The sequence below is a fragment of the Trichosurus vulpecula genome, chromosome 1, assembly GCF_011100635.1.
Source record: "Trichosurus vulpecula isolate mTriVul1 chromosome 1, mTriVul1.pri, whole genome shotgun sequence".
In the NCBI taxonomy this organism is placed as follows: Eukaryota; Metazoa; Chordata; class Mammalia; order Diprotodontia; family Phalangeridae; genus Trichosurus; species Trichosurus vulpecula.
Genome location: NC_050573.1, coordinates 235106324 through 235130344, shown reverse-complemented (window position 1 = coordinate 235130344; position 24021 = coordinate 235106324). Strand labels below are relative to the sequence as shown.

The 24021-nt window shown below is 38.6% G+C and overlaps 1 protein-coding gene across 1 annotated transcript; it reads left to right on the top strand.

The window, feature by feature from the left end:
- Window positions 1-12149: 12149 nt before the first annotated feature.
- On the top strand, window positions 12150-22936 carry LOC118836302 (nuclear receptor subfamily 2 group F member 6-like). The gene is made up of 3 exons (XM_036743636.1): window positions 12150-12209; window positions 15578-15719; window positions 22440-22936. Exons 1-3 carry the CDS (start codon window positions 12150-12152, stop codon window positions 22934-22936), a joined length of 699 nt encoding a protein of 232 aa, XP_036599531.1.
- Window positions 22937-24021: the final 1085 nt, after the last annotated feature.

Here is a 24021-nt window from a genome sequence, read left to right as displayed (position 1 = left end):
GGGACGACGAGAGGAAGGTGCCAGCGAAGCCGGGACAGGTACAGAGAGAGCGGGCTAGGGAGACCCAAGAGAAGAGCGGAGTAGGAGGTGCCGGAGGCGGCGGCTGCAGCTGCTACTGTTGCCTCTAATCCCCTCGGGGCTGAAGGTCTCCCAGAAGCGTTGTCTGGCCGGGTGAGGCGCGCTATGCCGGGTACTACGTTGCGCTCGCCTCTGGCTCCGAGGCTGAGAGCCGGGAACAGGCAGAGAGGCTGAGAGCTGGTCACCCGCCCCTGGGTGCATGTTAATACGGTGGGGAGGAGGAGTCCCGCGCTTCCTCCGCCCAACCACCGAAGCGGGCGGCGGCAGCCATCCAAGCAGCCCCCACCCTGCGCTACTATGGCTGTGACCACTAGTACCTGGCCCTAGCCCAGACACGCGCGCCAAGGGTAGAGGGGGGTGGGAGAACCCGGCAGGAGAAACCCGGTGTCTCCCCGAGAGCTTTCCTCTCCCGTTGTGTGGTCAGGGAATCCTTAAAGCTGGGCAGGACCTTGAGAGGTCATTTCGTCTAGCCCCCTGCCTTCAGGTAGGATTGAATCCATAGCAGTCCAAAGGTATTAGGTCTGCCAGAAGCAGCTGGGATTTGCCACCTGTCCCTGGAACCTGTTAGAGAATGCAAAGCCTCTCCAAGAGGCAATGTCCTGGCTGCTGCTTATTAGGACATCTCTCTCTGCCCCAGTACATCCTCTCCTGTCATAGAAGCAGTGTCCTCTTGTGGAAAGAGAAATGGTTTTGGAATCAGAGGATCTAGGTTTGAATCACGAGTATGTTACATACTACCTGTATGACCTTGGGCAAGTCACTTTACTTTCTTGGGTGTCAATTTACTCATTCGTAAAATGAGGAGAGTGGACTGCTAAGATACCTTCGGCTCTAGAGCCTACTGATTGACTTCTCTTCTTAACTTCAAGTACTCAACTTTGGCGGGGGGCTGGGGGGGGGGACGAGGAGGAAGGGTAAGTCGTTTGTTTTCTTCCTCATATTTTGGAGATCGATTTGACTAGCATAGATTTGCTTTCTCATTCTCTCCTTCCCAGTAGAAATTTTGGAGAGCAGGTAATTGCAATTTCCCAAGACACTCTGTAAAGGGAAATGCATTGACCCAGGCAGAACAGTAACCATACTGAATATACCATTTTTCTTTTCATCCTCCCTCACACAGGAGTATTCCTTTCCATTGTATATATAAAAAGGTAACCCACTCAATATGAAGATGATTCCAGACTCTATGGCATAGGTCCATGTCTTTTAACCCTCTCTGAAAATAGGAGAAAGCAGCAAAAGACAATCAGAGAAATAACTAATTATTGCAGGAGTCCATAAAATGTTTGGAAGGAGAAAGAGAGAGAGGAGAGAGGAGAGAGAGAGAGAGAGAGAGAGAGAGAGAGAGAGAGAGAGAGAGAGAGAGAAAGAGAGAGAAAGAGAGAGAGAGAGAGAGAGAGAGAGAGAGAGAGAGAGAGAGAGAGAGAGAGAGAGAGAGAGATGGGATTTGGGTCAAGGTCAGAAAAGCACTCAAATGAATATTTTGAGAGTTCCAAATATGAGCCTAAAACTGTGTATACTGAGTGATAATGTAGAGAATAGGGTCCCCCCTCCTGTTTCTGTCTTTTCCAAAGAGAATGGGCACCAAGACAGAGTGTCGTGTGCCTTTTTTGTTCTGCAGTCCCAAGGGATGACCTCATGTCAAAATTTATATAATCTTCTTTATGTAATTGTGCAAAAAAACCCAAAACCTCCCAAACATTAAGCTGTGTGAGTCTATAAAGTTTTAAGGGTTTAACATTTGGTTAGGGCAGGATCTGATTATAAATATTTGTAGAACTGTCCTTTTAAAGAAATAAGTTCTCACATAAAACTAAGCAGAAGTGAAGAGTATTTTCCATAAAACATGGCTCAAATAAATAATCTCTGTTTCTTGAAATTTGGCAGAGCCATTTATTTTTTCTTTTGTTTTTCTTTTCTTTCTATAAGATTCTGTGAAGTGATAAAAATACTGAATGTACTGAGGGCAAACTTTCATGATTATTTAACATAGAACCCAAATGCTTTAATAATCCTTTCCAATAGTTAAACTAATGCTATCCCAGGTCAAATTAGGTAATATCTCATCTGATTAATGCAGAGACATAAAATAGTCATGTAATCAAATGTATCTGTCATCACATCAATGTGGCTATTTCTTCCAAAGAGGAAGATCATATCCCATCCACATCTGCTTACTCTCTGTGACTTTTATTTATGTCTTCCCCTAAGCTCTTTACAGCTATACCTAAAATAGTGAAAAAATGCTCATATTCTTGCCCATTTTCTGTCTCAATCATATTTTAGGATATTCTTTATTCTGCTCTCTCTTCATATTTTCTTATTTGCTGTATTGCAAACACACCATGTGCCTCTCTATTCCCCTCTAAATGCTACTAATTTTTAATTCTATGTAGACTATAGTGCATCATAACTCATAGCTAAATAACAATACCACACCAGTAGAATTTTTGTTAATTAAAACATTAGCCTTTGTTTCAGGAAAATCTTTAGGATCATTAATGGAGCTTTGTGATTTTCAAAATACAATCCAACCCACTCTTCTCCTTCTGTTTAATTTGGGGTCTAAATCATTTATTATTTGTAGTATCTACTCAAGTCATCTGTAAAAATACTGATTAGTGTGCTCTACAGGCTGTCATTCGACTGCATAGGATAGTCTGGTTAATGGACATTCTGCATCCACTTCATTTTCCCTGGGTAGATAGATAAACCAAAGATTTTGAGTCATTATGAATGTTTTTAGAGGCTATGTGATGTTCTGAAGCTTGAAATAACCATCATGACATCTGCAAACAGAAGTATCTTGACAACCTAAGAATCTATAACTTAAGGGACTCCAGGGTCATATAGCTGGTAAGGGCCTGAGGCAAATTTGAACTAGAAGTTCCTGACTCCAAGTTCATGTTTACAGATTAGTACGATTCAAGGTAAAATATATGCAGATCAAAGAAGAGATCTAGGCTAATTCTTTCTTGAATACACAGCTGGCTTTCATCTTTGCTGCCAGAGGTCACTCCTGCCTTGACTGTTTTTGAGTCAACTCTTTGCAGTACTAGAAGAATTGTTTTTCAGTTGTGTCCTACTCTTTGTGACAGCGTTTGGGGTTTTCTTAGCAAAGATACTGGAGTGGTTTGCCATTTGCTTCTCCAACTCACTTTACAGATGAGGAAACTGAGGCAAACAGAGTTAAATGACTTGCCCAGGATCAGACAGCTAATAAGAGTCTGAGGCTGGATTTGAACTCAAGTTATCCCGACTTTGGGCCTAGCACTCTATCTACTGTGATATTAGCAGAGTAGTTTTGCTGAAAAGTAACATGACTGATGACAAAGGAACAAGAGAGAAATCCCCTTTCCCCTATCCCTGCTGCCTTTGGGTAGAGGTACAAGAGGAAGGACAAAGAAGGATCTTTGCTCATAAGTGATTCTCTTCTCTGCCACCAGAGGTTACACTTCTCAGAGTAGTCTCCAGCTTCTACTGAGTAGGTCTTGATCTTTTCTTAAGGGCCACTAGGGAATTGTTTAATCCTTCTGACTATCTGGCTAGCTGACCTCTAATTCCTTCTGATTTAATTAAAGACTTGTCCATATTTCTTAAAGAAACAACAAGGCTGCCCTCTAATTCCATCACGCTGGATTAACAAATTTATTTAATTTAGTTTAATATTTAACACATTGCTGGAGGGATCAGCAAATATGTTGGAGTACCAGGATGCAGTACAGCCCAAAGTGTCTTTTCTAAATTCTCCAACAAAGATCAAAGAAAAGTACCTGACTGACTAATGAATGGGAAATCCAGGTTAAAACACACTAGTTCATTTGTCAAACTCAAGATCACAGATTCAACCCACAGGCAAGCAACAGGATATGAGCCTTGACCAGATGTGGGCCAGAAGCTGTATCTCTCTGACCCTGAGAGCAAGATTAAGGATTCATCCCAGTGGTGAGTAACTAGTGCAGCTAGGATAGGCCACATTCTGAACCATAGCAGTATCTTGGATTCAGCCCACAGGCCAGTAACCAGGCAAAATACTCATTCATTCATAAAAGAGTTTGGCCCATAGTTCCCAAACTCTGAACCCCAATGCAGTACCTCAGATTCAGCACACAGATCTTGGCAAGTGCCTGTAGCTGAGTAACAAGAACAAAGACTACAACCTAAATATTAAGCCTACGGATCCTCTGAGATAGCAAACAGAGGCTGGCTCAGCAGCAATCTACTGGATCTCCAGCCATGGACAAGCCTAGCAGTTGTGTTTCCTAGACACAAGCTAGGGTTGATAGTCTGTGAAGCTAAGACCTGGAGGATGTTGCTCTTATGTGTCTTAGATCAGCCTGCCTAAGGTCAGCTGAAAGCCTACAGCTGCATGGTCTGAGCTGTTCCTGTGTTCTTGAAGAGTGTAGTATTCAATATCTGAAGAAAACTGTGGCAGGACCCCAGATAATGAATATTAAAATATCTGTGCACATGTCTATACCTCTCTCTCTCTCTCTCTCTCTCTCTCTCTCTCTCTCTCTCTCTCTCTCTCATTCTTTGTGTGTGTGTGTGTGTATATATATATATATATATATATATATACACAAAAACTGTCAGAGATCTGTCTCTAGATATTTAGAGATAGGTATATAAGTACCATACAAGGGCCCAAAATTTCCTCCAGTAATATGAAGAGTCAGACTCTAAGAAAAAGTCCCAATTAAGAAAGTAATGCTGGAAGAATGAATTTTTAAAAGATACTAATGATAAAGAACTATCATGGAGCCTGGGATGCCTAAGAAATAATCTTGGAAGAATAGAATAACTCCAAAACATTTATAAGCACAGTCTCAAATGAAAACACAGTTTGGTCATAAGGTCAACTAAAATGCCCAGAAGAGATTAAAAGTTTGAGTTTCTTTTTTAAATAAATTATATTGTAAATTAAAAGAAAGCTCTGGAGGAAATAATTCGAAACAATTAACAGCTAAAGCACAAGAAGAACAACAACTTATTCATGAAACAGACTCTTTGAAAATAGAATGGACCAAAGAGAAGTTAATGATTCCATGAATCAAGAAAAACCAAGAATCAAAAGACAAAAAAGGAGAAAACGTAAAAGTCAAAAACAACTAACCTGGAAAATAGGTCAGTGAGAGATAATTTAAGAATCACTGGGAAACCTGAAGGTATGCCAAAAAAAATGGGCCTGGATATCATGTTTCAAGCAATCATGAATAAAAACTGCCCAGATGAATTAGAATCAGAAGGTAAAGAAAAATCAAAGAAATACACTGGTTACCTCCAGAAAAAAATCTCAAAATAAAAACTCTCAGGAATGTCATAGCCCTATTCCATAAATTTCAGGTCAAAGAGAAATTACTAGAGGCAGACATAAAGGAAATACTTGCAGTTGCAGAGATCACATAAGATTTAACAGCTACTATTTTAAGGAACAGAAATAAATGCAGTTGCCTTTATGAATATCATAAGGCAAAAGATATATATTTATCTAGCAAAACCGAGTATAAGCTTACAGGAGAAAATGAATTTTAATGAAATAAAGAATTTCTAAGAATTCCTGATAAATAGAACAAAGTTGAAAGTTGTAAATATACATAGAGGAGTCAAAAGAAACATAAAAAGGTAAATACAAATGAACAATAAAAAAGACTATATAAATATGAAGTATGTACATTTGAAAAAAGGGAAGATAAGATGTGTCACTTGAGAATACTAATGTCATCAGAGATAACAAAGTGAGATCAATAATACAAAGGACTAAAGAGTGCTTTTAAAAATTATTATTTATTTTTTGGCATTCCAAGTTCTCTCCCTCCTTCCCGCTCCTTCCCTACCTACTGAGAAAGTAAGCAATATGAAATCAATTATACATATAAAATCATGCGAAACATATTTCTGCATTAGCCATGTAACAAAAAGCAAGAAAAATGAAAAAAGAGGAAAATTATACTTTAATTTGAACTCAGAATTCATCAATTCTCTCTCTGGAGGTGAATAACATTTTTTCATCATGAGTCCTTTGGAATTGTCTTGGATCATTGTATTGATCAGAGCTGTTGTGTCTTTCACAGTTGATCTTCATTATAATATTGCTTATAATGCACAATGTTCTTGTTCTGTTCACTTCACATTGCATTAATTCATATAGGTTCTAATGTTTTTCTGAAACCACGTTTCTTAGCATTTTTTACAGTACAATAGTACTTCATCACAATCATGTCACATCTTTTTCAACCATTCCCCAGTTGATGAGCATCCCTTCAAAGTCCAAATCTTTGCCACCACAAAATGGCTGATATATACATGCTTGCATACATACATATATACATATATGTATATATATATATACATATATATGTCCCTTTCCTTTTTCTTTAATCTTTTTGGGGTATAGAGTTAGTAGTGGTATTTCTGGGCCAAAGGGAGTGCATAAATTTATAGCTCTTTGGGTGTAATTCCAAATTACTTTCCAGAACAGGCAAATCAGTTTACAAATCCTCCAACAATTCATTAATGTACCTGTTTTTGCTCATCTCCTCTGGGCATTTGTCATTTTTGAAAAATGTGAAGTGGTATCTCAGAGTTATTTTAATTTGCATTTCTCTAACAATTAGTGATTTATGCCATTTTCCATATGAATATAGATAGCTTTGATTTATTCTTTTGAATACTGCCTGTTTATATTCCTTGACCATTTGTCAATTGGGGAATGGCTCTTTTTTATATAAATTTGTGTTGGTTCCCTATATATTTGAACGATGAGGATTTTATCAGAGAAACTGTAAAGTTTTTGATATTACTTTATTGTTTATGGTACATTTTAGTAAAATATAGTTTTACTGATTACCTCTTTTAATTAAGTCTGTTTTTGCTTTTGCTTTGTCTGAGATCATGATTGTTACCCTTGCCGTTTTTATTTTAGCTGAAGCAGAATAGATTCAGCTCCAGTCCTTTATTTTAATCATATGTATCTTTCTCTTTCAAGTGTGTCTCTTTTAAATAACATATTTTTGAATTCTAATTTCTAGTCCATTATGTTATTATCTGCTTCCATTTTCTGGGTAAGCTCATCCCATTCACATTCACTGTTATGAAAACTGAATATTGCCCTCTCTCCTATTTTCTTCTGTTTATTGTTCCCTCTCTCTTTTTATCCTGTTCTTCCTCGAAAGACTTTTTGCTTTTGACCACTGTCTCTCTTAATTTGCCCTTCCTTTTATCACCCCTTTCTTTCTTTCATTCCCTTCCCCTCCTAATTCCACACTGGGTAAGATAAATTTCTATACTTAACTGAGGGTGTGAGTGTGTGTGTGTGTGTGTAGGGGTGTTCTTCATTCTTTGAATCAATTCCAATGACAGTGAGATTCAAGCATTGCCCCACACCCCACCCCACCCCATTTCCCACTCCGTTATAAAAGCTCTTCCTTCCAAGCCACTCTTAAGTGAGAAAATTTTCCCCATTCTACCTCTTTCTTCCCCCTTTTCCCAATGCATCCCCTCTTTTCATCCCTGTTTATGGGAGACCATTCCAACATAATTGAATCACAATAATGTCCTCTAAGTGCCTTCTAAGTGCCCTAATAATGATAAAGTTCTTAGGAATTACAAGTATCATCATCATATATAGGAATATAAACAGTTCAACATATTGAGTCTCACGATTATTCTTTCATGTTTACCTTTTTATGTTTCTCTTGAGTCTTATGTACTTATGTTTGAATATCAGATTTTCTTTTTAGCTCCAGTTTTTTCATCAGGAATGCTCCGAAGTCATCTATTTCATTTCTTTTCTTTCATTCTTTTGACTTTGTTTTATTGTTTCTTGATGTTTTATTTTTTCTTGATGAGTTATTAGCTTCTACTACTCCAATTTGAATTTTTTAAAAATTATTTTCTTCAGTGACTTTTTGTAGGTTTTTTCTATTTGGCCAATTCTTTGTAAGGAGTTCTTTTCTTCAGTGAGCTTTTGTGTCTCTTTTACCAAGCCACAAAGTATCTTTTCCTAATTTCCTTGTATCATTCTCATTTCTTTTCCTATGTTTTCCTCTACCACTGTTACGTCTTTCTTAACTCTTCCAGGAATTATTCTTGGGTTTGTGTCCAAATAGCATTTTTTTTCCTTTGAGGCTTTGCTTGCACCTGTTTTCACATTATTATCTCACCTTGGGGCTTCTCTATGCAATTACTTTCTCTCTATTCAATCACTCTGTACATGATGAAACTAGAGAGAAGATAGTGACTTATAAAAATCTAGAACAGTATAGTAAAAAAAAAAAACTTCCATTATTATTTGCTTGTCTTAGGTGAAGCCTGGAACTGTTAAGTGAAAGATAATCTGAAACTACTAGTTTTCACCTACAGTTATACTGATTTAGAAGTTAAGCCTTCAGCTGTTGCTGCCTATGGACACAGATTCCTTCAAGCTATACTTCTCTCTAGCCAGTTTTTGGTTATGTTGGGAGGCTAGGTTTGTAGCCTATGATGGCACTCATTTTGCTGGTGGTTACCTTTCTTATTGACTGTGGGCTTCTGGCTGACTTTCTGGGCAATTTTGGTGTGGAAGAAGTCACTTTGTAGATTCTCATTGCATTTCTTGATCATCATTTTGTTCGGTGTGAATTTCAGACTTTTTCTTTTTTGTTGTGTATTTTTTTATTTAATATTTTTAGTTTTCAGCGTTGAGTTCCACATTTTGAATTACAAATTTTCTCCCCATTTCTACCCTCCCCCCCACTCTAAGATGGCATATATTCTGATTGCCCCATTCCCCAGTCAGCCCCTCCTTCTCTCACCCTACTCCCCACTATCCCCTTTTCCCTTCCTTTCTTGTAGGGCAAGATAGATTTCTGTGCCCCATTGCCTGTATATCTTATTTCTCAGTTGCATGCAAAAACAACTCTTTTTTCGAACATCTGCTTTTAAAGCTTTGAGTTGCAAATTCTCTCCCCTCTTCCCCCCCACCCCACCCTCCCTAAGAAGTCAAGCAATTCAACACAGGCCACATGGGTATCATTATGTAAAACCCTTCTACAATACTCATGTTGTGAAAGACTAACTATATTTTGCTCCCTCCTATCCAGTCCCCCTTTACTCAATTTTCTCCCTTGATCCTGTCCCTTTTTGAAAGTGTCTGCTTTTGATTATCTCCTCCCCCTATCTGCTCTCCCTTCTATCATCCCCCCTTTTTTATCCCCTTCCTCCTTCTTTCCTGTGGGGTAAGATACCCAATTGAGGGTGTGTGTTATTCCCTCCTCATGTCAAATCCAATGAGAGCAAGATTCACTCATTCCCCCTCACCTGCCCCCTCTTCCCTTCCAATGAATTGCTTTTTCTTGCCACTTTTATGTGAGATAATTTGCCCCATTCTATCTCTCCCTTTCTCCCTCTCTCAATCTATTTCTCTCTCATCCCTTAATTTGATTTTATTTTTTTAGATATCATCCCTTCATATTCAACTCACCCTGTGCCCTCTGTCTTGCTATGTATGTATATTCCCTTCAAATACCCTAATACTGAGGTCTCATGAACTACACACATCATCTTTCCATGTAGGAATGTAAACAAAATAGTCAACTTTAGTAAGTCCCTTATGATTTCTCTTTCTTGTTTATCTTTTCATGCTTCTCTTGATTCTTGTGTTTGAAAGTCATATTTTCTGTTCAGCTCTGGTCTTTTCATTGAGAAAGCTTGAAATTCCTATATTTTGTTGAAAATCCATATTTTGCCTTGGAGCATATACTCAGTTTTGCTGGGTAGGTGATTCTTGGTTTTAATCCTAGCTCCATTGACCTCCAGGAATATCATATTCCAAGCCCTTCAATCCCTTAGTGTAGAAGCTGCTAGATCTTGTATTATCCTGATTGTATTTCCACAATACTCAAATTGTTTCTTTCTGGCTGCTTGTAGTATTTTCTCCTTGATCTGGGAGCTCTGGAATTTGGCAACAATATTCCAAGGTGTTTTCTTTTTGGGAAATTTTTGAGGAGGCAATCTGTGGATTCTTTCAATTTCTATTTTACCCTCTGGTTCTAGAATATCAGGGCAGTTCTTCTTGATAATTTCTTGAAAGATGATATCTAGGCTTTCAGGTAGTCCAATAATTTTTAAATCATCTCTACTGGATCTATTTTCCAGGTCAGTGGTTTTTCCAATAAGATATTTCATATTGTCTTGCATTTTTTTATTCCTTTGGTTCTGTTTCATAATATCTTGATTTCTCATAAAGTCGCTAGCTTCCACTTGCTCCAATCTAATTTTAAGGTAGTATTTTCTTCAGTGGTCTTTTGGAATTCCTTTTCCATTTGGCTAATTCTGCCTTTCAAGGCATTCTTCTCTTCATTGGCTTTTTGGAACTCTTTTGCCATTTGTGTTAGTCTATTTTTAAGGTGTTGTTTTCTTCAGTATTTTTTGGAGTCTCTTTTAGCAAGTCATTGACTTGTTTTTCATGGTTTTCTCACATCACTCTCATTTCTCTTCCCAATTTTTCCTCTACTTCTCTAACTTGCTTTTCCAAATCCTTTTTGAGCTCTTCCATGGCCTGAGACCAATTCATATTTTTCTTGGAGGCTTTTGATGTAGACTCTTTGACTTGGTTGACTTCTGGCTGTATTTTTGGTCTTCTTTGTCACCAAAAAGAGATTCCAAAGTCTAAGTCTGAATTTGAGAGCGCTTTTGCTGCCTGTCCATGTTCCCAGCCAACTGCTTGACCCTTGAGCTTTTCAACGGGGTATGACTGCTTGTACAGCAGAGAGTACTTTGTCTCAAGGTTGAGCAGTTATGCTGCTGTTTTCAGAGCTATTTCTACACAGCAAGTTCTGCCACACCAGTGCTCCTCCTCCCCCAAGAACCGCCAAACCGGACCTCGACTCAGATCCAAGTAGGCTCTGCACTCCCTCTGTGATCCATCGCTTAATTCCTCCCACCAGGTAGGCCTAGGGCTGGAGGCAACTGCAGCTGTAGCTCTAGATGCAGCCTCAGAGCTACACCACCTCTGCTGCCCCCAGGCCAGAGGCCCACTGCAAACTCTTTTCACTCTGTCCCAGCAGCTTTTCCCACTAACCTTCTCTGTTGTCTTTGGTGTTTGTGGGTTGAGAAGTCTGGTAACTGCCACAGCTCACTGATTCAGGGTGCTACAGACTGTTCTGTCCAGCTCCCAGTCTGGCTGGTCCAGGCAGGGCCCACGCTGGGCTCTGCTCCACTCTCAGCTCTGTGCAGTAGACCTTACCCAGTGACCATCTAGGCTTTCCTGGGCTGAAGCCCTGCTTCCCTCTGCTATTTTGTGGGTTCTGCAGCTCTAGAGTTTTTTCAGAGCCATTTTTTATTGGTGTTTGGAGGGACCTGGGAGAGCACCTTACTCAAGTCCCTGCTTTCCAGCTGCCATCTTGGCTCCACCTCCAGACTTTTTCTAAAGTAAATTTTTGTATCTAGGTCTTCCACCTCTGTTCAAACTGTCTTCCTGGCTATGAAGCTCAACTCACATTCGCTGCTTTCTTTTATTTAAAAAAATTAAATTTTATTGGTTTTTTTCACATTACAAATATTTACAGATTATTTCATGTGGAGCAGCAGCCAATTCTTTCCTTCTTTTCCATGAGAATCCTCTGCTAGCTTAGTAGAAGAAGCATGAAGACTAATTGCAATTCATAGCCCTCCTCTTTTTTCAATCTCTCCATCTTTGTAGTCTGGCTTATATGTAGAAGTTTCTTCTAAGAACAAAAGTGCCCAAAGATGTTGGATATTCTGTGTAATGTACACCTTTTAGCCCACCTGGTCTCCATGGTATCGTCTCTAGGGGGGAACTTTGAAGAGGGCACTTAAAAAGAAAATCATATGAGTGACACATGATATTTGCAATTGTATAAGGTATGAACAAAATATTTCATTATTAATTAGTGTGATACAGAACCATAGAGGGGGCAAAGCCAAAATGCTGGAGTAAAATCTTGCTTGAGCTCTGCCCTCCAAATCCCTCCAAATACCTGTAAAAATGACTCTAAACTAATTCTATTTCAGCAGAACCCACAAAATGACAGAATGAAACAAATTTCCAGCCCAAGACAACCTGGAACATGGACAGGAAAGGTCTGTTGCCCCTGTCTGAGAGAAAAACACAGTCCAGTGTGGGCCACGTTGGCAGAGACAGGGCCAGAGCAGGCCTCAGGGGACAGAACCATAGAAGAATTTTAGAATTATTAGGGAGCCTTAAACTTAATTTAATCCAGCATTCTAATTGCATATGTAAAGGAACAGGATATTTTGGCTGTTACTTAAAATTATAGAGCTGTAGACTCTCAGTATTAGAAGGAACCTTAGGCATCATCTATTCTAACCAGCTTTCTAATGCATTAGTCTGCTCTATGGCATCTTGCATCTACTTGAACACTTCAAGTATGAGGGACTCATAAGATAGATGCTCTTTTGGAATACCTAGAATGATTAGTCAAGTTTTCTTATGCTGAGTTGAACTATTCCCCTGGAACATCTACACATTGATCCAGTTCTGGCCTCTAGAGGCATATATCATGCATGTAATTCTACTTACATTTTATAGCCCTTTAAATATTTGAAGCCTTCAAAATTTTCTCATCTTCATTCTAAATTCACAAAACTGACCTTCATATGGCATAATTTCAAAGTACCCTTACCCTCTTCCTTGATAATTCTTGAATGTGCTAAATGAACACAATACTTCAAATTTCATTGGACTATCGCAGAGGATAGCTTTACAAAATGTTAGTTTTTTAGAAGCTACACCTTGCCATTAATTCATATTTTCATTATAGTCAATTGCAATCTCCTGATGTTCTCATATAATCTGTTGTCACTTAATATGCCAGGGCTCTCTTCTGGTTCACATGAGCAATAATATGGGAGACTAAACATTTTCTCTTAACCCTATGAACTCTAAAACCTCTTTAAAACATAAGTTATGCACCAAAGACAAAGCATCTTCAGTGGTCTCTATGGTGTAGGACACCCAGAATCCAAAAGAAGGTTTAAAATCTCATGAACTGATACCTATTACCTGAAACTCCCACAGCACCTCTTCCCTACCTCCCACAGAAGTTCAGTCATCCTTCCCCCTTTCCAGTGCTGTGGAGACTCTATTTCCAGAGTACAGAAGTTTGCTTAGGCTACAACAGGCCAGCAGGATGGCAGCCCTCAGGAGCAAAAGCCTCCTGGGGACCATGACAGAAAAGTAGTGCTGTATCACATTACCCCACGGCACCAGTACTATGAAGTTCTGAATTACAGATACTAGGACAGAAAACTATGCAGTGCCAGCACTATAAAACTCTGAACTCCTAATGGCAGGGTGACAACACCTTAGTGTTAAGTTCTGAAACATTCTAAACTGCTGATGCTGGGGCAGGTGATCTTATAGCACCACTTCTGTAGCTTTCTGAACTGCAGGTGTATCAGAGAACTGAGGAACTGAGGGAGTGGGACAGGACATTGGGATAAAGCAAAGTGAGCAATAAGGGAAAATAAGGTGGGAGACTGAAATTGTCAAAGATCATAGGAAGAAGAAAACTCAAAGACCTTGCATATAAGCAGATGAAGCGATAGGGAAAAAACTAGCATAAGAAGTCAATATGGCTTCCAGATCTAGTAAATGAGTTCAGATATCAATTAATAAATATTATAAAACAAAGGAAAATGATCCAAAACTGGACAAGACAGAGAATCATGTGGAATTTGAGGAGAACATGGAACCACAATATGTTGTTCTTAAGTGGATACATAGAGAAATGAGAATTATGAGCTGAATTCATGGCCTGTACAGCAAAAATAATGGGTTGAATAAAAAGTTGGATTCTTCAGTGTCAAGTCTCAGCAAAAAATAGTTTAGGTGAACAATAGATTAAGAAGGCAAAAATGCAGTGAAACACAATCTAAAAGAAGAGAAGCAAAAAAAAAAAACATTAAAAGAAAATAAGCTCACTCTAGAAAGAAAACATACTGATTTTGAAGACAGGGTGTTTAAAAACAACCTAATAGTAATAGGTCTCCCAGAAGAACACAACAGGACAAATAATCTTAACACCATAATGCAGAAAATAATATAACTGTCCAGAATTTCTGAACATAGGAAATGAAATACTAATTGAAAGAATTCATAGATTGCCTCCAAAAAGAAGTTTCAAACTCCAAATGTCATGCTTATTACATTTAACAATTCAGTTCAGAAATTACAAATTCTGCAAGCAATCAAGGGAAAGATTTTCAAATACAACAGAAAGGAAATTTGAATAATGCAAGACTATGCTATATCCACCAGAAAATGTAGGAGGGAATGGAATAATGTGTTCTGAAGAGCAGTGCAGCTCAGTATGCAGCCCAAGGTGCTGCACTGCAAATCTATGCTTAACTATAAATGAAAAAAAGTTAGAAATTTAATAATAAAGAACTATTTGAAAGAATTTTAGAAGGAAAAAAAACTGGATCTGAAGAGATTGCTTACTTCTCAAACACACCAAGTTACAGAAATGCAGGAAGAGTGAAAAAATACAGCAACCAAGAACAGCAATAGTAACAGAAACAGAATGACAACAGAAAGATCAGTATAAAAGTGCACAAGGAAATGGAGTAAAGGCAAAAGTTTAGTGGAGATAACAATGAAAAAGCAGCCAGGGACATTATAGACAGAACTTGGTGGCACCCTGCTTATAGATGAATCAATGTTTGTGTTTGTGTGACTACATTGCAGCATGAGAGGTTATTCAAAAGGAAGGAGAAGGGATTCAGGGAATATAGAAGAATGTGTGATATATCCAGGTCAAATCAAGAGCCAACAATAAAGAGAAGGTAAGCCCTATTGTCTTAGTAAGAGAAGAGCCTGTAGGGGTTGGGTAAGGAGGAAGGGGGAGGATCAAAAAAAGAAGAAAAGGAAGGAGGCGTTTCTTAGATTCTAGGAGGGTGTTCAATGAAAAACTCTTGAGGATAAGGAGAGATGGTCTGTGAAGGGAGTTAAAGACCTTAAACTGAGTTGTTCTGGTGAATTTGGTGCTTGAAAAGTCCATTTGTCCTACCTCAAGAGAGAGATAATAGGAATTTGTGTGGACAATAGGCACTTGGTGGAGGGTGAAGGCGTGGACCCAGGAGAAGAGATTTTGAGGCAAATGGGGCAAAAAGGTTATCAAGGGACATAATATAGGAGAGGCCTTAACATGGGGGAGTATCTTCTCTGATACATTCAATACCAACAATAATTGGCATTGTTCTGTGAAATGTCGATGGAGGAAACAAATAAAATGAAAAAGAGAGACAAGTTAGGTAAAAAAACAACAACAACAAAACTCTATTATCTGTTGCATATAAGAAACATACTTAAAAAACCATGAGATGGGGGTGGAGCCAAGATAGCAAAGAAAAGGCATGGACTCACCTGAGCATTCCCCCAAACCCTTCCTAACAACTTTAAACTATGCCTCAAGATAAATTCTGGAGTAGTAAAACCCATAAACCTCATAAAAGTGAAATTTTCTATCCCAAGGTCAACAGGAAAGGTTTGTCACACTTGGGTGAGAGTGGTGTGCAGTCCAGCACAGGGCACACCCCAGCAAACCAGCAATATGCTTTGGGGGCAACTGAATCCATGGCAGCAGTGGTGGTTTCCAGAACTCAGCTCCCAGATGGTAAAGATGTAGAAAAATTGGTCAAAAGGAGGTTACAGGGGTCCCTTTTTTGGCACTGGGGGCAGGACTCTGTTGCATTGCCCATACTTGGATCTGGGTACCTGGGTCTCAGTCCCAGGGTGAGAAGGAACACTAGCACACCAGAACTTGCAGCCACAGCGGAGCTGGGACCCTGGTCAAAAAGTTCCAGGTCAAAAAAGTTAGCTTATGTTTGCACCAGAACACAAGGCAGGAGAATAGTAAACATATCTCTCCCTAGGTCATACCACCTTGGAAGAATCAGAAACTTACAGTTCCTCAGAATTATATCTGAAAACAGCTGTACAAAAAACCTGAAGTTTGGTACAGTGCCCCCTCCACTCTGGAAAAAGAGCCCCACTTTAGCACAGAGATAAAAGTCAAGAAATAGGCTGGAAAAATGAACAAACTGCAGAAAACAATCCTGACTATAGGAAATTACTGTGGTGACAGGGAAACTCAAAACACAAACTCAGAAGGAAATGAAATCAAAACCACTACATTCAAAGCCTCAAAGAAAAATAGGACTTGGTCTCAGGTCATGGAAGAGCTAAAAAATTAAGTAGGAGAGCTAGAGGAAAACTTGGGAAGAAAAATGAGAATGATTCAAGAAAATCAGGAAAAAAGAGTCAGCAGTTTGGTGAAGGAAGCACACAAAAATACTGAATAAAATAACAACTTAAAAACCAAATAGGTCAAATGGTAAAAGAGGCACAAAAATCCAATGAAGAGAAGGATGCCTTGAAAAGAAGAACTGGGAGGAGAAGCCAAGATGGTAGAGAAAAGCCAGGAAGTTGCTTGAACTCTCCCCAGTTTCCTTTAGAAACAATATGAAATCAAGCCTCTAAATGGATTCTGGAGTGACAGAGCCCATGAGAAAAGATGGAGTGAAACAATTTTTCCCACTTCAGGAAAGGTCTGTATCACTAGATTCAAAGGCAGTAAAGTCAAACACAGAAGATGTCCATGCAAGTCAGCAGGAGGTTCCTAGCCACAGCACAGATCAGTAACTGGGGCACAAAGGTCCTGGCTCAGCAGGCCAGTGGCCCAGCAGGCCAGCTTTGAGGCCTGCAGCCCCAGCACGGAAGGCAAATTGCTAGTCCCAGAACACTGGCACAACAGGCACGATTAGGCTAGGCCACCCCGGCACAGTGGGCAAGCTGCCAGCACCTGGCTGGCCCCCAGTACAATAAGTTTGGGACAGGGCCTCCTGTGTCCCCAGGAGCATGGCTCAACTTTAAAAGTCACGAAATAGGCTCAAAATGAGGAAAAAAACAGAAAAGAGCACTGATTGTAGAAAGCTGCTACGGTGACAGGGAAGATCAAAATATAAATTCAGAAGAAGACAACAATGTCAAAATACCTACAATTGAAGCCTCAAAGGGGAAAATGAATTGGTCTCAGTCCCAAAAAGCCTGCTTGGAAAAGCTCAAAAAGGATTTTAAAAATCAAATAAGAGAGGTAGAAGAAAAATTAGGGAAATAAATTAGTTATGTAAGAGAGGAGTCAACAATTTGGAAAAGGGAGGACAAAAGTTGTCCAAAGAAAATAACTCCTCAAAAAGTAGAATTGGCCAAATGGAAAAGGAGGTACAAAAACTAACTAAAGAAAATAATTCCTTAAAAATTAGAATTGGGCAAGTGGAAGTTAATTACTCTATGAGGCATCAAGAATCAGTAAAATAACATCAAAAGAATGAATAAAATAGAAGAAAATTGTAAAATACCTTACTGGAAAAACAAGTGACCTGGAAAATAGATCCAGGAGAGATAATTTAAGACCTATTGGACCATCTGAAAGACATGATAAAAAAGAGCCTGGACAGCACCTTTCAAGAAATTATCAAGGAAAATTGTTCTGATATGCTAGAACCAGAGGGTAGAATAGTCATTGAAAGAATCCACTGATCACCTCCTGGAAGAGATCCCAAAATGAAAATTACAAGGAATATTGTAGCCAAATTCCAGAACTAACAGGTCAAGGAGAAAATATTTTTTTAAAGGAGAAAATATTGCAAGCTGCCAGAGAAAAACCACTCAAATATCAAGGAGCCACAGTCAGGATTATTAGGACTTAGTAGCTTCTACATTAAAGGACTAGAAGACTTGGAATTCCAGGAGGCAAAGGAGCTTGGATTACAACCAAGAATCAACTACCAACTACTCAGCAAAATTGAGCATAATTGTTCAGGGGAAAAGATGGACATTCAATGAAATAGTGGAGTATCAAACTTTCCTAATGAAAAGGCCAGAGCTGAACAGAAAATTCAATCTTCAAATACAAGACTCAAGAGAAGCAAAAAAGGTAAACAGGAAAAAATGTTATTCAATAATATTAAACTGTTTTCATCCCTACATGAGAAGATGATACTTGGAACTCTTGAGAACTGTATTTCTATTAGGGCAGTTAGAAGGATTATACATAGACAGAGGATGTGGATATAAGTTAACTTTGATGTAATGATATAAAAAAATTAAGGGGTGAAAAAATTATTGTACTGGGAGAAGAGGAAAGGGGGATGCATAATGGGAGTAGATTACACATGAATAGATTACACAAAAGAGCAATTAAAGTAGAGGGAAAGCAAAGATTGGATGAACCTCACTCTCATTGCATTTTGCTCAAAAAGAGAATAATGTACATATTCAGTTGAGTGCAGAAATTTATCTGATGCTATAGGTAAGTAGGAGGGGAAAGGGAAAAGAAAAGTGAGGGGTTGCCGACAGAAGAAAGGGCAGATGTAGATGGTAGTCAGAAGGAAAACACTGGTGAGGAGGGACAGGGTGAAAGGAGAGAGAAAGAAAACAAGTATAAATAGGAGGGAAAATAGGATGGAGGAAAATACACAGTAATCATAACTGTGAATGTGAATGGGATGAACTCTGTCATAAAACAGAAGTGGATAGCAGGATGGATTAAAAACCAGAATCTTACAATATGTTGTTTACAAGAAACACTTGAAGCAAAGACATACATGTAAAGGTAAAAGGCTGGAGCAGAATATATTATGCTTCAGTTGAAGTTAAAAAAAAAGGCAAGGGTAGCAATCCTGTTCTCATACAAAGCAAAAACAAATATAGATCTAATTAAAAGAGAGAAGGAAGGAAACTACATCTTGCTAAAATGTACCATAGACAGTGAAGTAACACAAATACTAAACATATATGCACCAAGTGGCATAGCATCCAAATTCTGAAAGGAGAAGTTAAGTGAGTTACAGCAAGAAATAGAAAGCAAACTATACTAGCAGGGGGCCTCAACCTCTCAGAACTAGATAAATCTAACAACAAAATAAGTTAGAAAGAAGAATAAGAAAGAAGTTAAAGAGGCAAATAGAATTTTGGAAAAAGTTATATATAATAGACCTCTGGAGAAAATTAAATGGGGATAGAAAGGAATATACCTTTTTCTCAGTACTACATAGCATTTACATGAAAATTGACAATGTATTAGGGCATTACAAACCTCAGAATCCAATGCAGAAAGGGATAAATATTAATGCATCTTTTTAAGGTCATAATACAATAAAAATTACATGTAATAAAGGGGCATGAAAAGATAGATTAAAAATTATTTGAAGACTAAATGATCTAATACTAAAGAATTGGTGGGTCAAACTACAAATTGTGGAAACAATCAATAATTTCCTCAAAGAGAATGACAAAAATGAGACAATATACCAAAATGTATGGGATGCAGCCAAAGCAGTTCTTAGGAGAAATTTTATATCTCTAAATGTTTACATAAATAAAATAGAGAAAAAGCAGATCAGTGAATTGGGCATGCAACTAAAAAAGCTAGGAAAAAAATTTTATATCCCCAATTAAATACCAAATAATAAATTCTGAAAATCAAAGGAAAGATTAATAAAATTTAAAGTAAGAAAACTATTGAACTAATAAATAAATCTAAGCTGGTTTTGTGATAAAAACAATAAAATAGATAAACTTTTGGTTAATTTCATTTTTTAAAAAGAAAGAAGAAAAATAAATTATCAGTATCAAAAATGACTATAGAAATCTAATCTTTGATAAACCCAGACTCTAGCTTCAGGGGTAAGAACTCACTATTTGACCAAAACTGCAGGAAAGACTGGAAAACAGTAAAACTAGGTATAGACCAACATCTCATATCATCTACCAAGCTAAGGTCAAAATGGATACATGATGTATACATAAAGAGTGATACCATAAACAAATTAGGAGATCAAGGAAACGTTTGCCAGTCAGATCTATGGAGAATGGAAGAATTATGACCAAAGGAAAGACACAGAATATTATGAAATGCAAAATGGATAACTTTGATTACATTAAATTAAAAAAGCTTTGCACAAACAACACCAATGCAACCAAAATTATAAGGAAAGCAGAAAATTATGAAACAATTTTTACAGCCATTGTCTCTGACAAAGGCCTCATTTCTCAAATATATAGAAAACTAAGTGAAATTCATAAGAATACAAGTCATTCCCCCAATTTACAAATGGTCAAAGGATTTGAACAGGCAGTTTTCAGAGGAAGAAATTAAAGCTATTTAGAGTCATATGGAAAAAATGATCTAAATAAACTAAAACAACTCTGAGGTACCATATCACATGTATCAGATTGGCTGATATAACAAAAAAGGAAAATGATAAATGTTGGAGAAGATATGGGAAAATTGAACACTAATGCATTTTGGTACAGTTGTGAAATAATTCAACTGTCCTGGAGAGCAATTTGGAGTTATGCTGAAAGGGTTATAAAACTGTGCATACCCTTTGATCCAGCAATACCACTATTAGGTCTGTATCCCAAAGAGATCATAAAAAGGGGGAAATGACCCACATTGCTGTCTATAGCAGCTCTTTTTTATGCTGGTAAAGAATTGGAAATTGAGAGGATGCCTATCAATTGGGTACTGGCTGAACAAGTTGTGGCATATGAATGTAATGGGATACTGTTGTGCTAAAAGAAATAATGAACAGGCAGATTTCAGAAAAAAAAAAAGACTTACATGAACTAATGCTGGCTGAAGTGAACAAAACCAGCAGAACATTGTACATAGTAATAACATGGTTGTATGATGATCAACTATGATAGATTTAGCTCCTCTCAGCAATATGATGATCCAAGATAATTCCAAAAGACTCATGGTGGGAAATGCTACCCACATCCAGACAAAGAACCATAGAGTCTGAGTGTGGAATGAAGCATAATATTTTCATGTTTTGTTTTGTTTTTCTTTTTACAGTTTTTCCCTTCTATTCTGATTCTTCTTTCACAACATGACTAATGTGGAAACATGTTTAACATGATTGTACATGTATAACCTATATCAGATTGCTTGCTGTCTTGGGGAGAGGTTATGGGAGGGAGGAAGGAAAATTTGAAACTCAAAATCTTATAAGTGAATGTTTAAAAACTATTTTTACATGCAATTTTCAAAAGCAAAATACTATTAAGTGGGAAAAAGTAGAACTGTCCAAATGGAAAAGGAGGTACAAAAGTTCACTGAGGAAAATAATTCCTGGTTTTATGGAAAAAAACAATCAAATAGATAAACCTTTGGTTGATGATTATAAAAAGAAGTCAAAATTACCAGTATCAATATCGAAAAGGGTAAATTCACCTCCAATGAGGAAGAAATTAAAACAATATTTAGGAGCTATTTTACCTAAGCATATGCCAATAAATCCAACAATCTAAGTGAAATGGATCAATATTTACAAAAATACGAATTTCCCAGATTAACAGAAGAGGAAATAAAATATGTAAATGACTCCATTTCAGAAAAAGAAATTGAATCAATTAACTCCCTAAGAAAAAATCTCCAGGGCCAGTTGGATTTACAAGTGAATTCTACCAAATATTTAAAGAACACTTAATTCCAATACCATATAACCTATTTGGAAAAATAGGTGGAGAAGTCCTACCAAGTTTTTTTTATATATAATACAAATATGGTGCTGATACCTAAACTAGGAAGAGCCAAAACAGAGACAGAAAATTATAGACCAATTTCCCTAATGAATATAGAAGCAAACATTTTAAATAGGACATTAACAAAGAGATTACAAGAACTTACCATGAGGATAATATACTATGACCAGGTAGGATTTATATCAGGAATGCAGGGCTGGTAAAATATTAGTCAAACTGTCAGCATAATTGACCATATCAATAATGAAATTAAGAGAAATCATATGATTATCTCAATAGATGCAGAAAAACCTTTTGACAAAATACAACACCCATTCCTATTGAAAACACCAGAGGTCATAGGAATAAATGGAATTTTCCTTAAAATGATAAGTAGCATCTATCTAAAACCATCAGTAAGCATTATCTGTAATGAGGATAAGCTGGAAGTATTCCCAATAAGATCAGGAGTGAAAACGAGGATGTCCATTATCACCACTGTTATTCAGTATTGTACTAGAAATGTTAGCATTAGCAACAAGAGAAAGAAACAAAAATTGAAGGACTTATAATAGGCAATAAAGAAAAAAAGTTATCGCTCTTTGCATATGGTATATTGGTATACTTAGAGAATCCTCAACAATTAAGTAAAAAACTACTTGAAATAATTAGCAACTTTAGCAAAGGTGCAATATATAAAATAAACCCACATAAATAATTGAAATTTATATATATATGTATATTCCTAACAAAGCCCAACAGCAAGAGATAGAGAGAGAAATTCCATTTAAAATAACCATAGAGCTCTTCATCCTCAATGCTGCCCAGTCTGCCCTGCCTCTGCACATGGCCCCGCTGCTGCTCGCTGCAGCCGGCTTCCACGCGGCACCCATGGCTGCTGACCGTGTGGTCTCCTTCATGGACCAGATCCGGGTCTTTCAGGAGCAGGTGGACAAGCTCAACCGGCTGCAGGTGGACTCTGCAGAGTACAGTTGTCTCAAGGCCATCGCCCTCTTCACACCAGATGCCTGTGGCCTCTCGGACCCAGCTCACATGGAGAGCCTGCAGAAGAAGGCACAGGTGGCCCTGACGGAATACGTGCGTGCTCAGTACCCCTCTCAGCCTCAGCGATTTGGCCGCCTGCTCCTCCGGCTGCCTGCCCTGAGGGCCGTGCCCGCTGCCCTCATCTCCCAGCTCTTCTTCATGTTCCTCGTGGGCAAGACGCCTATTCAGACACTCATCCTGGACATGCTGCTGTCTGGCAGCACCTTCAACTGGCCCTATGCCGCTGTGCAGTAGGGGCCTGGCCTGGCCGGGCCCTGCTTCGCCTCTGCTTCCCTGTCTGACCCAGGCCAAGGCCATACCTCAGGCTCCTCAGCTGTCAGATGGGGAACACGGCCCCTGCCCATCGCATGTTGGGACCAGCGCAGAAGGCCACGCACCCTCCTTGACCCTGGGGACTGGATCGACACTTAAGACTGGTTATTTTTTAGAAGGCAAATGAGATCACTTTGTCTTTTTGGTTTTTTTTTTTAAATGACAACGTAAAACCAAAAAGACCCTCCCTCCTTCCCTCGGCCTGGGACCCTGGTGGCACAGATGTCTCTCCTTCACCCTTCAGTGCCCTCCGTCCATCTGTGCTCAGGAACCAGCTAGCCTTTGAAGCCTCCTAGGTGGGAGGGAAGCCTGCAAGGTGTGGGGATACCCCAGCTCACCTCCTCCCAACCCTTCCTTGCCTCCCCAGATGCATGTCCTGGGCCATATCCCAGAGCTACCAAGGGTGGAAAAAATGTAGCTGGCACAGGGAGGCCAGGTTCTCCTGGCAGACCCCAGGGGCTGAGGCCATTTTGGCAACGGGGGGCAGGGGTGCCTCAGCCTCCTCGTTCCTTCTGCTTGCCAGGTGGGGTGCAGCGAGGAGAGAGAAGGGAAGGTGGCCTCTGGCCCGGGGCAGGGGCCGGGGAGACGTGAGTATGTATAATTTAGATTGATTCTCTAAAAATATAATCCACGCTGGACACTACAAAATGAATGACCTAAAGCCAATAAAGATGTTTCTTACCAAAAAAATATAACCATAGAAAATATGAAATATTTGGGAATTTACCCATTAAGATAAACCCAGAACTATATCAACACAATTACAAAACATTTTTTACACAAATCAAGTCAGATCTAAATAATGGAAAAAATATCAGTTGTTCATGGGGAGACTGAGCTAAGACAATAAAAATTACAATTCTACCTAAATTAATTTACATATTCAGTGCTATACCAATCAAACTACCAAAAATTATTTTATAGAACTAGAAAAAATAATAACAAAATTCATCTGGAAGAACAAATCGTCCAGAGTGGCAAGGGGATTAATGAAAAGAAATGCCAGG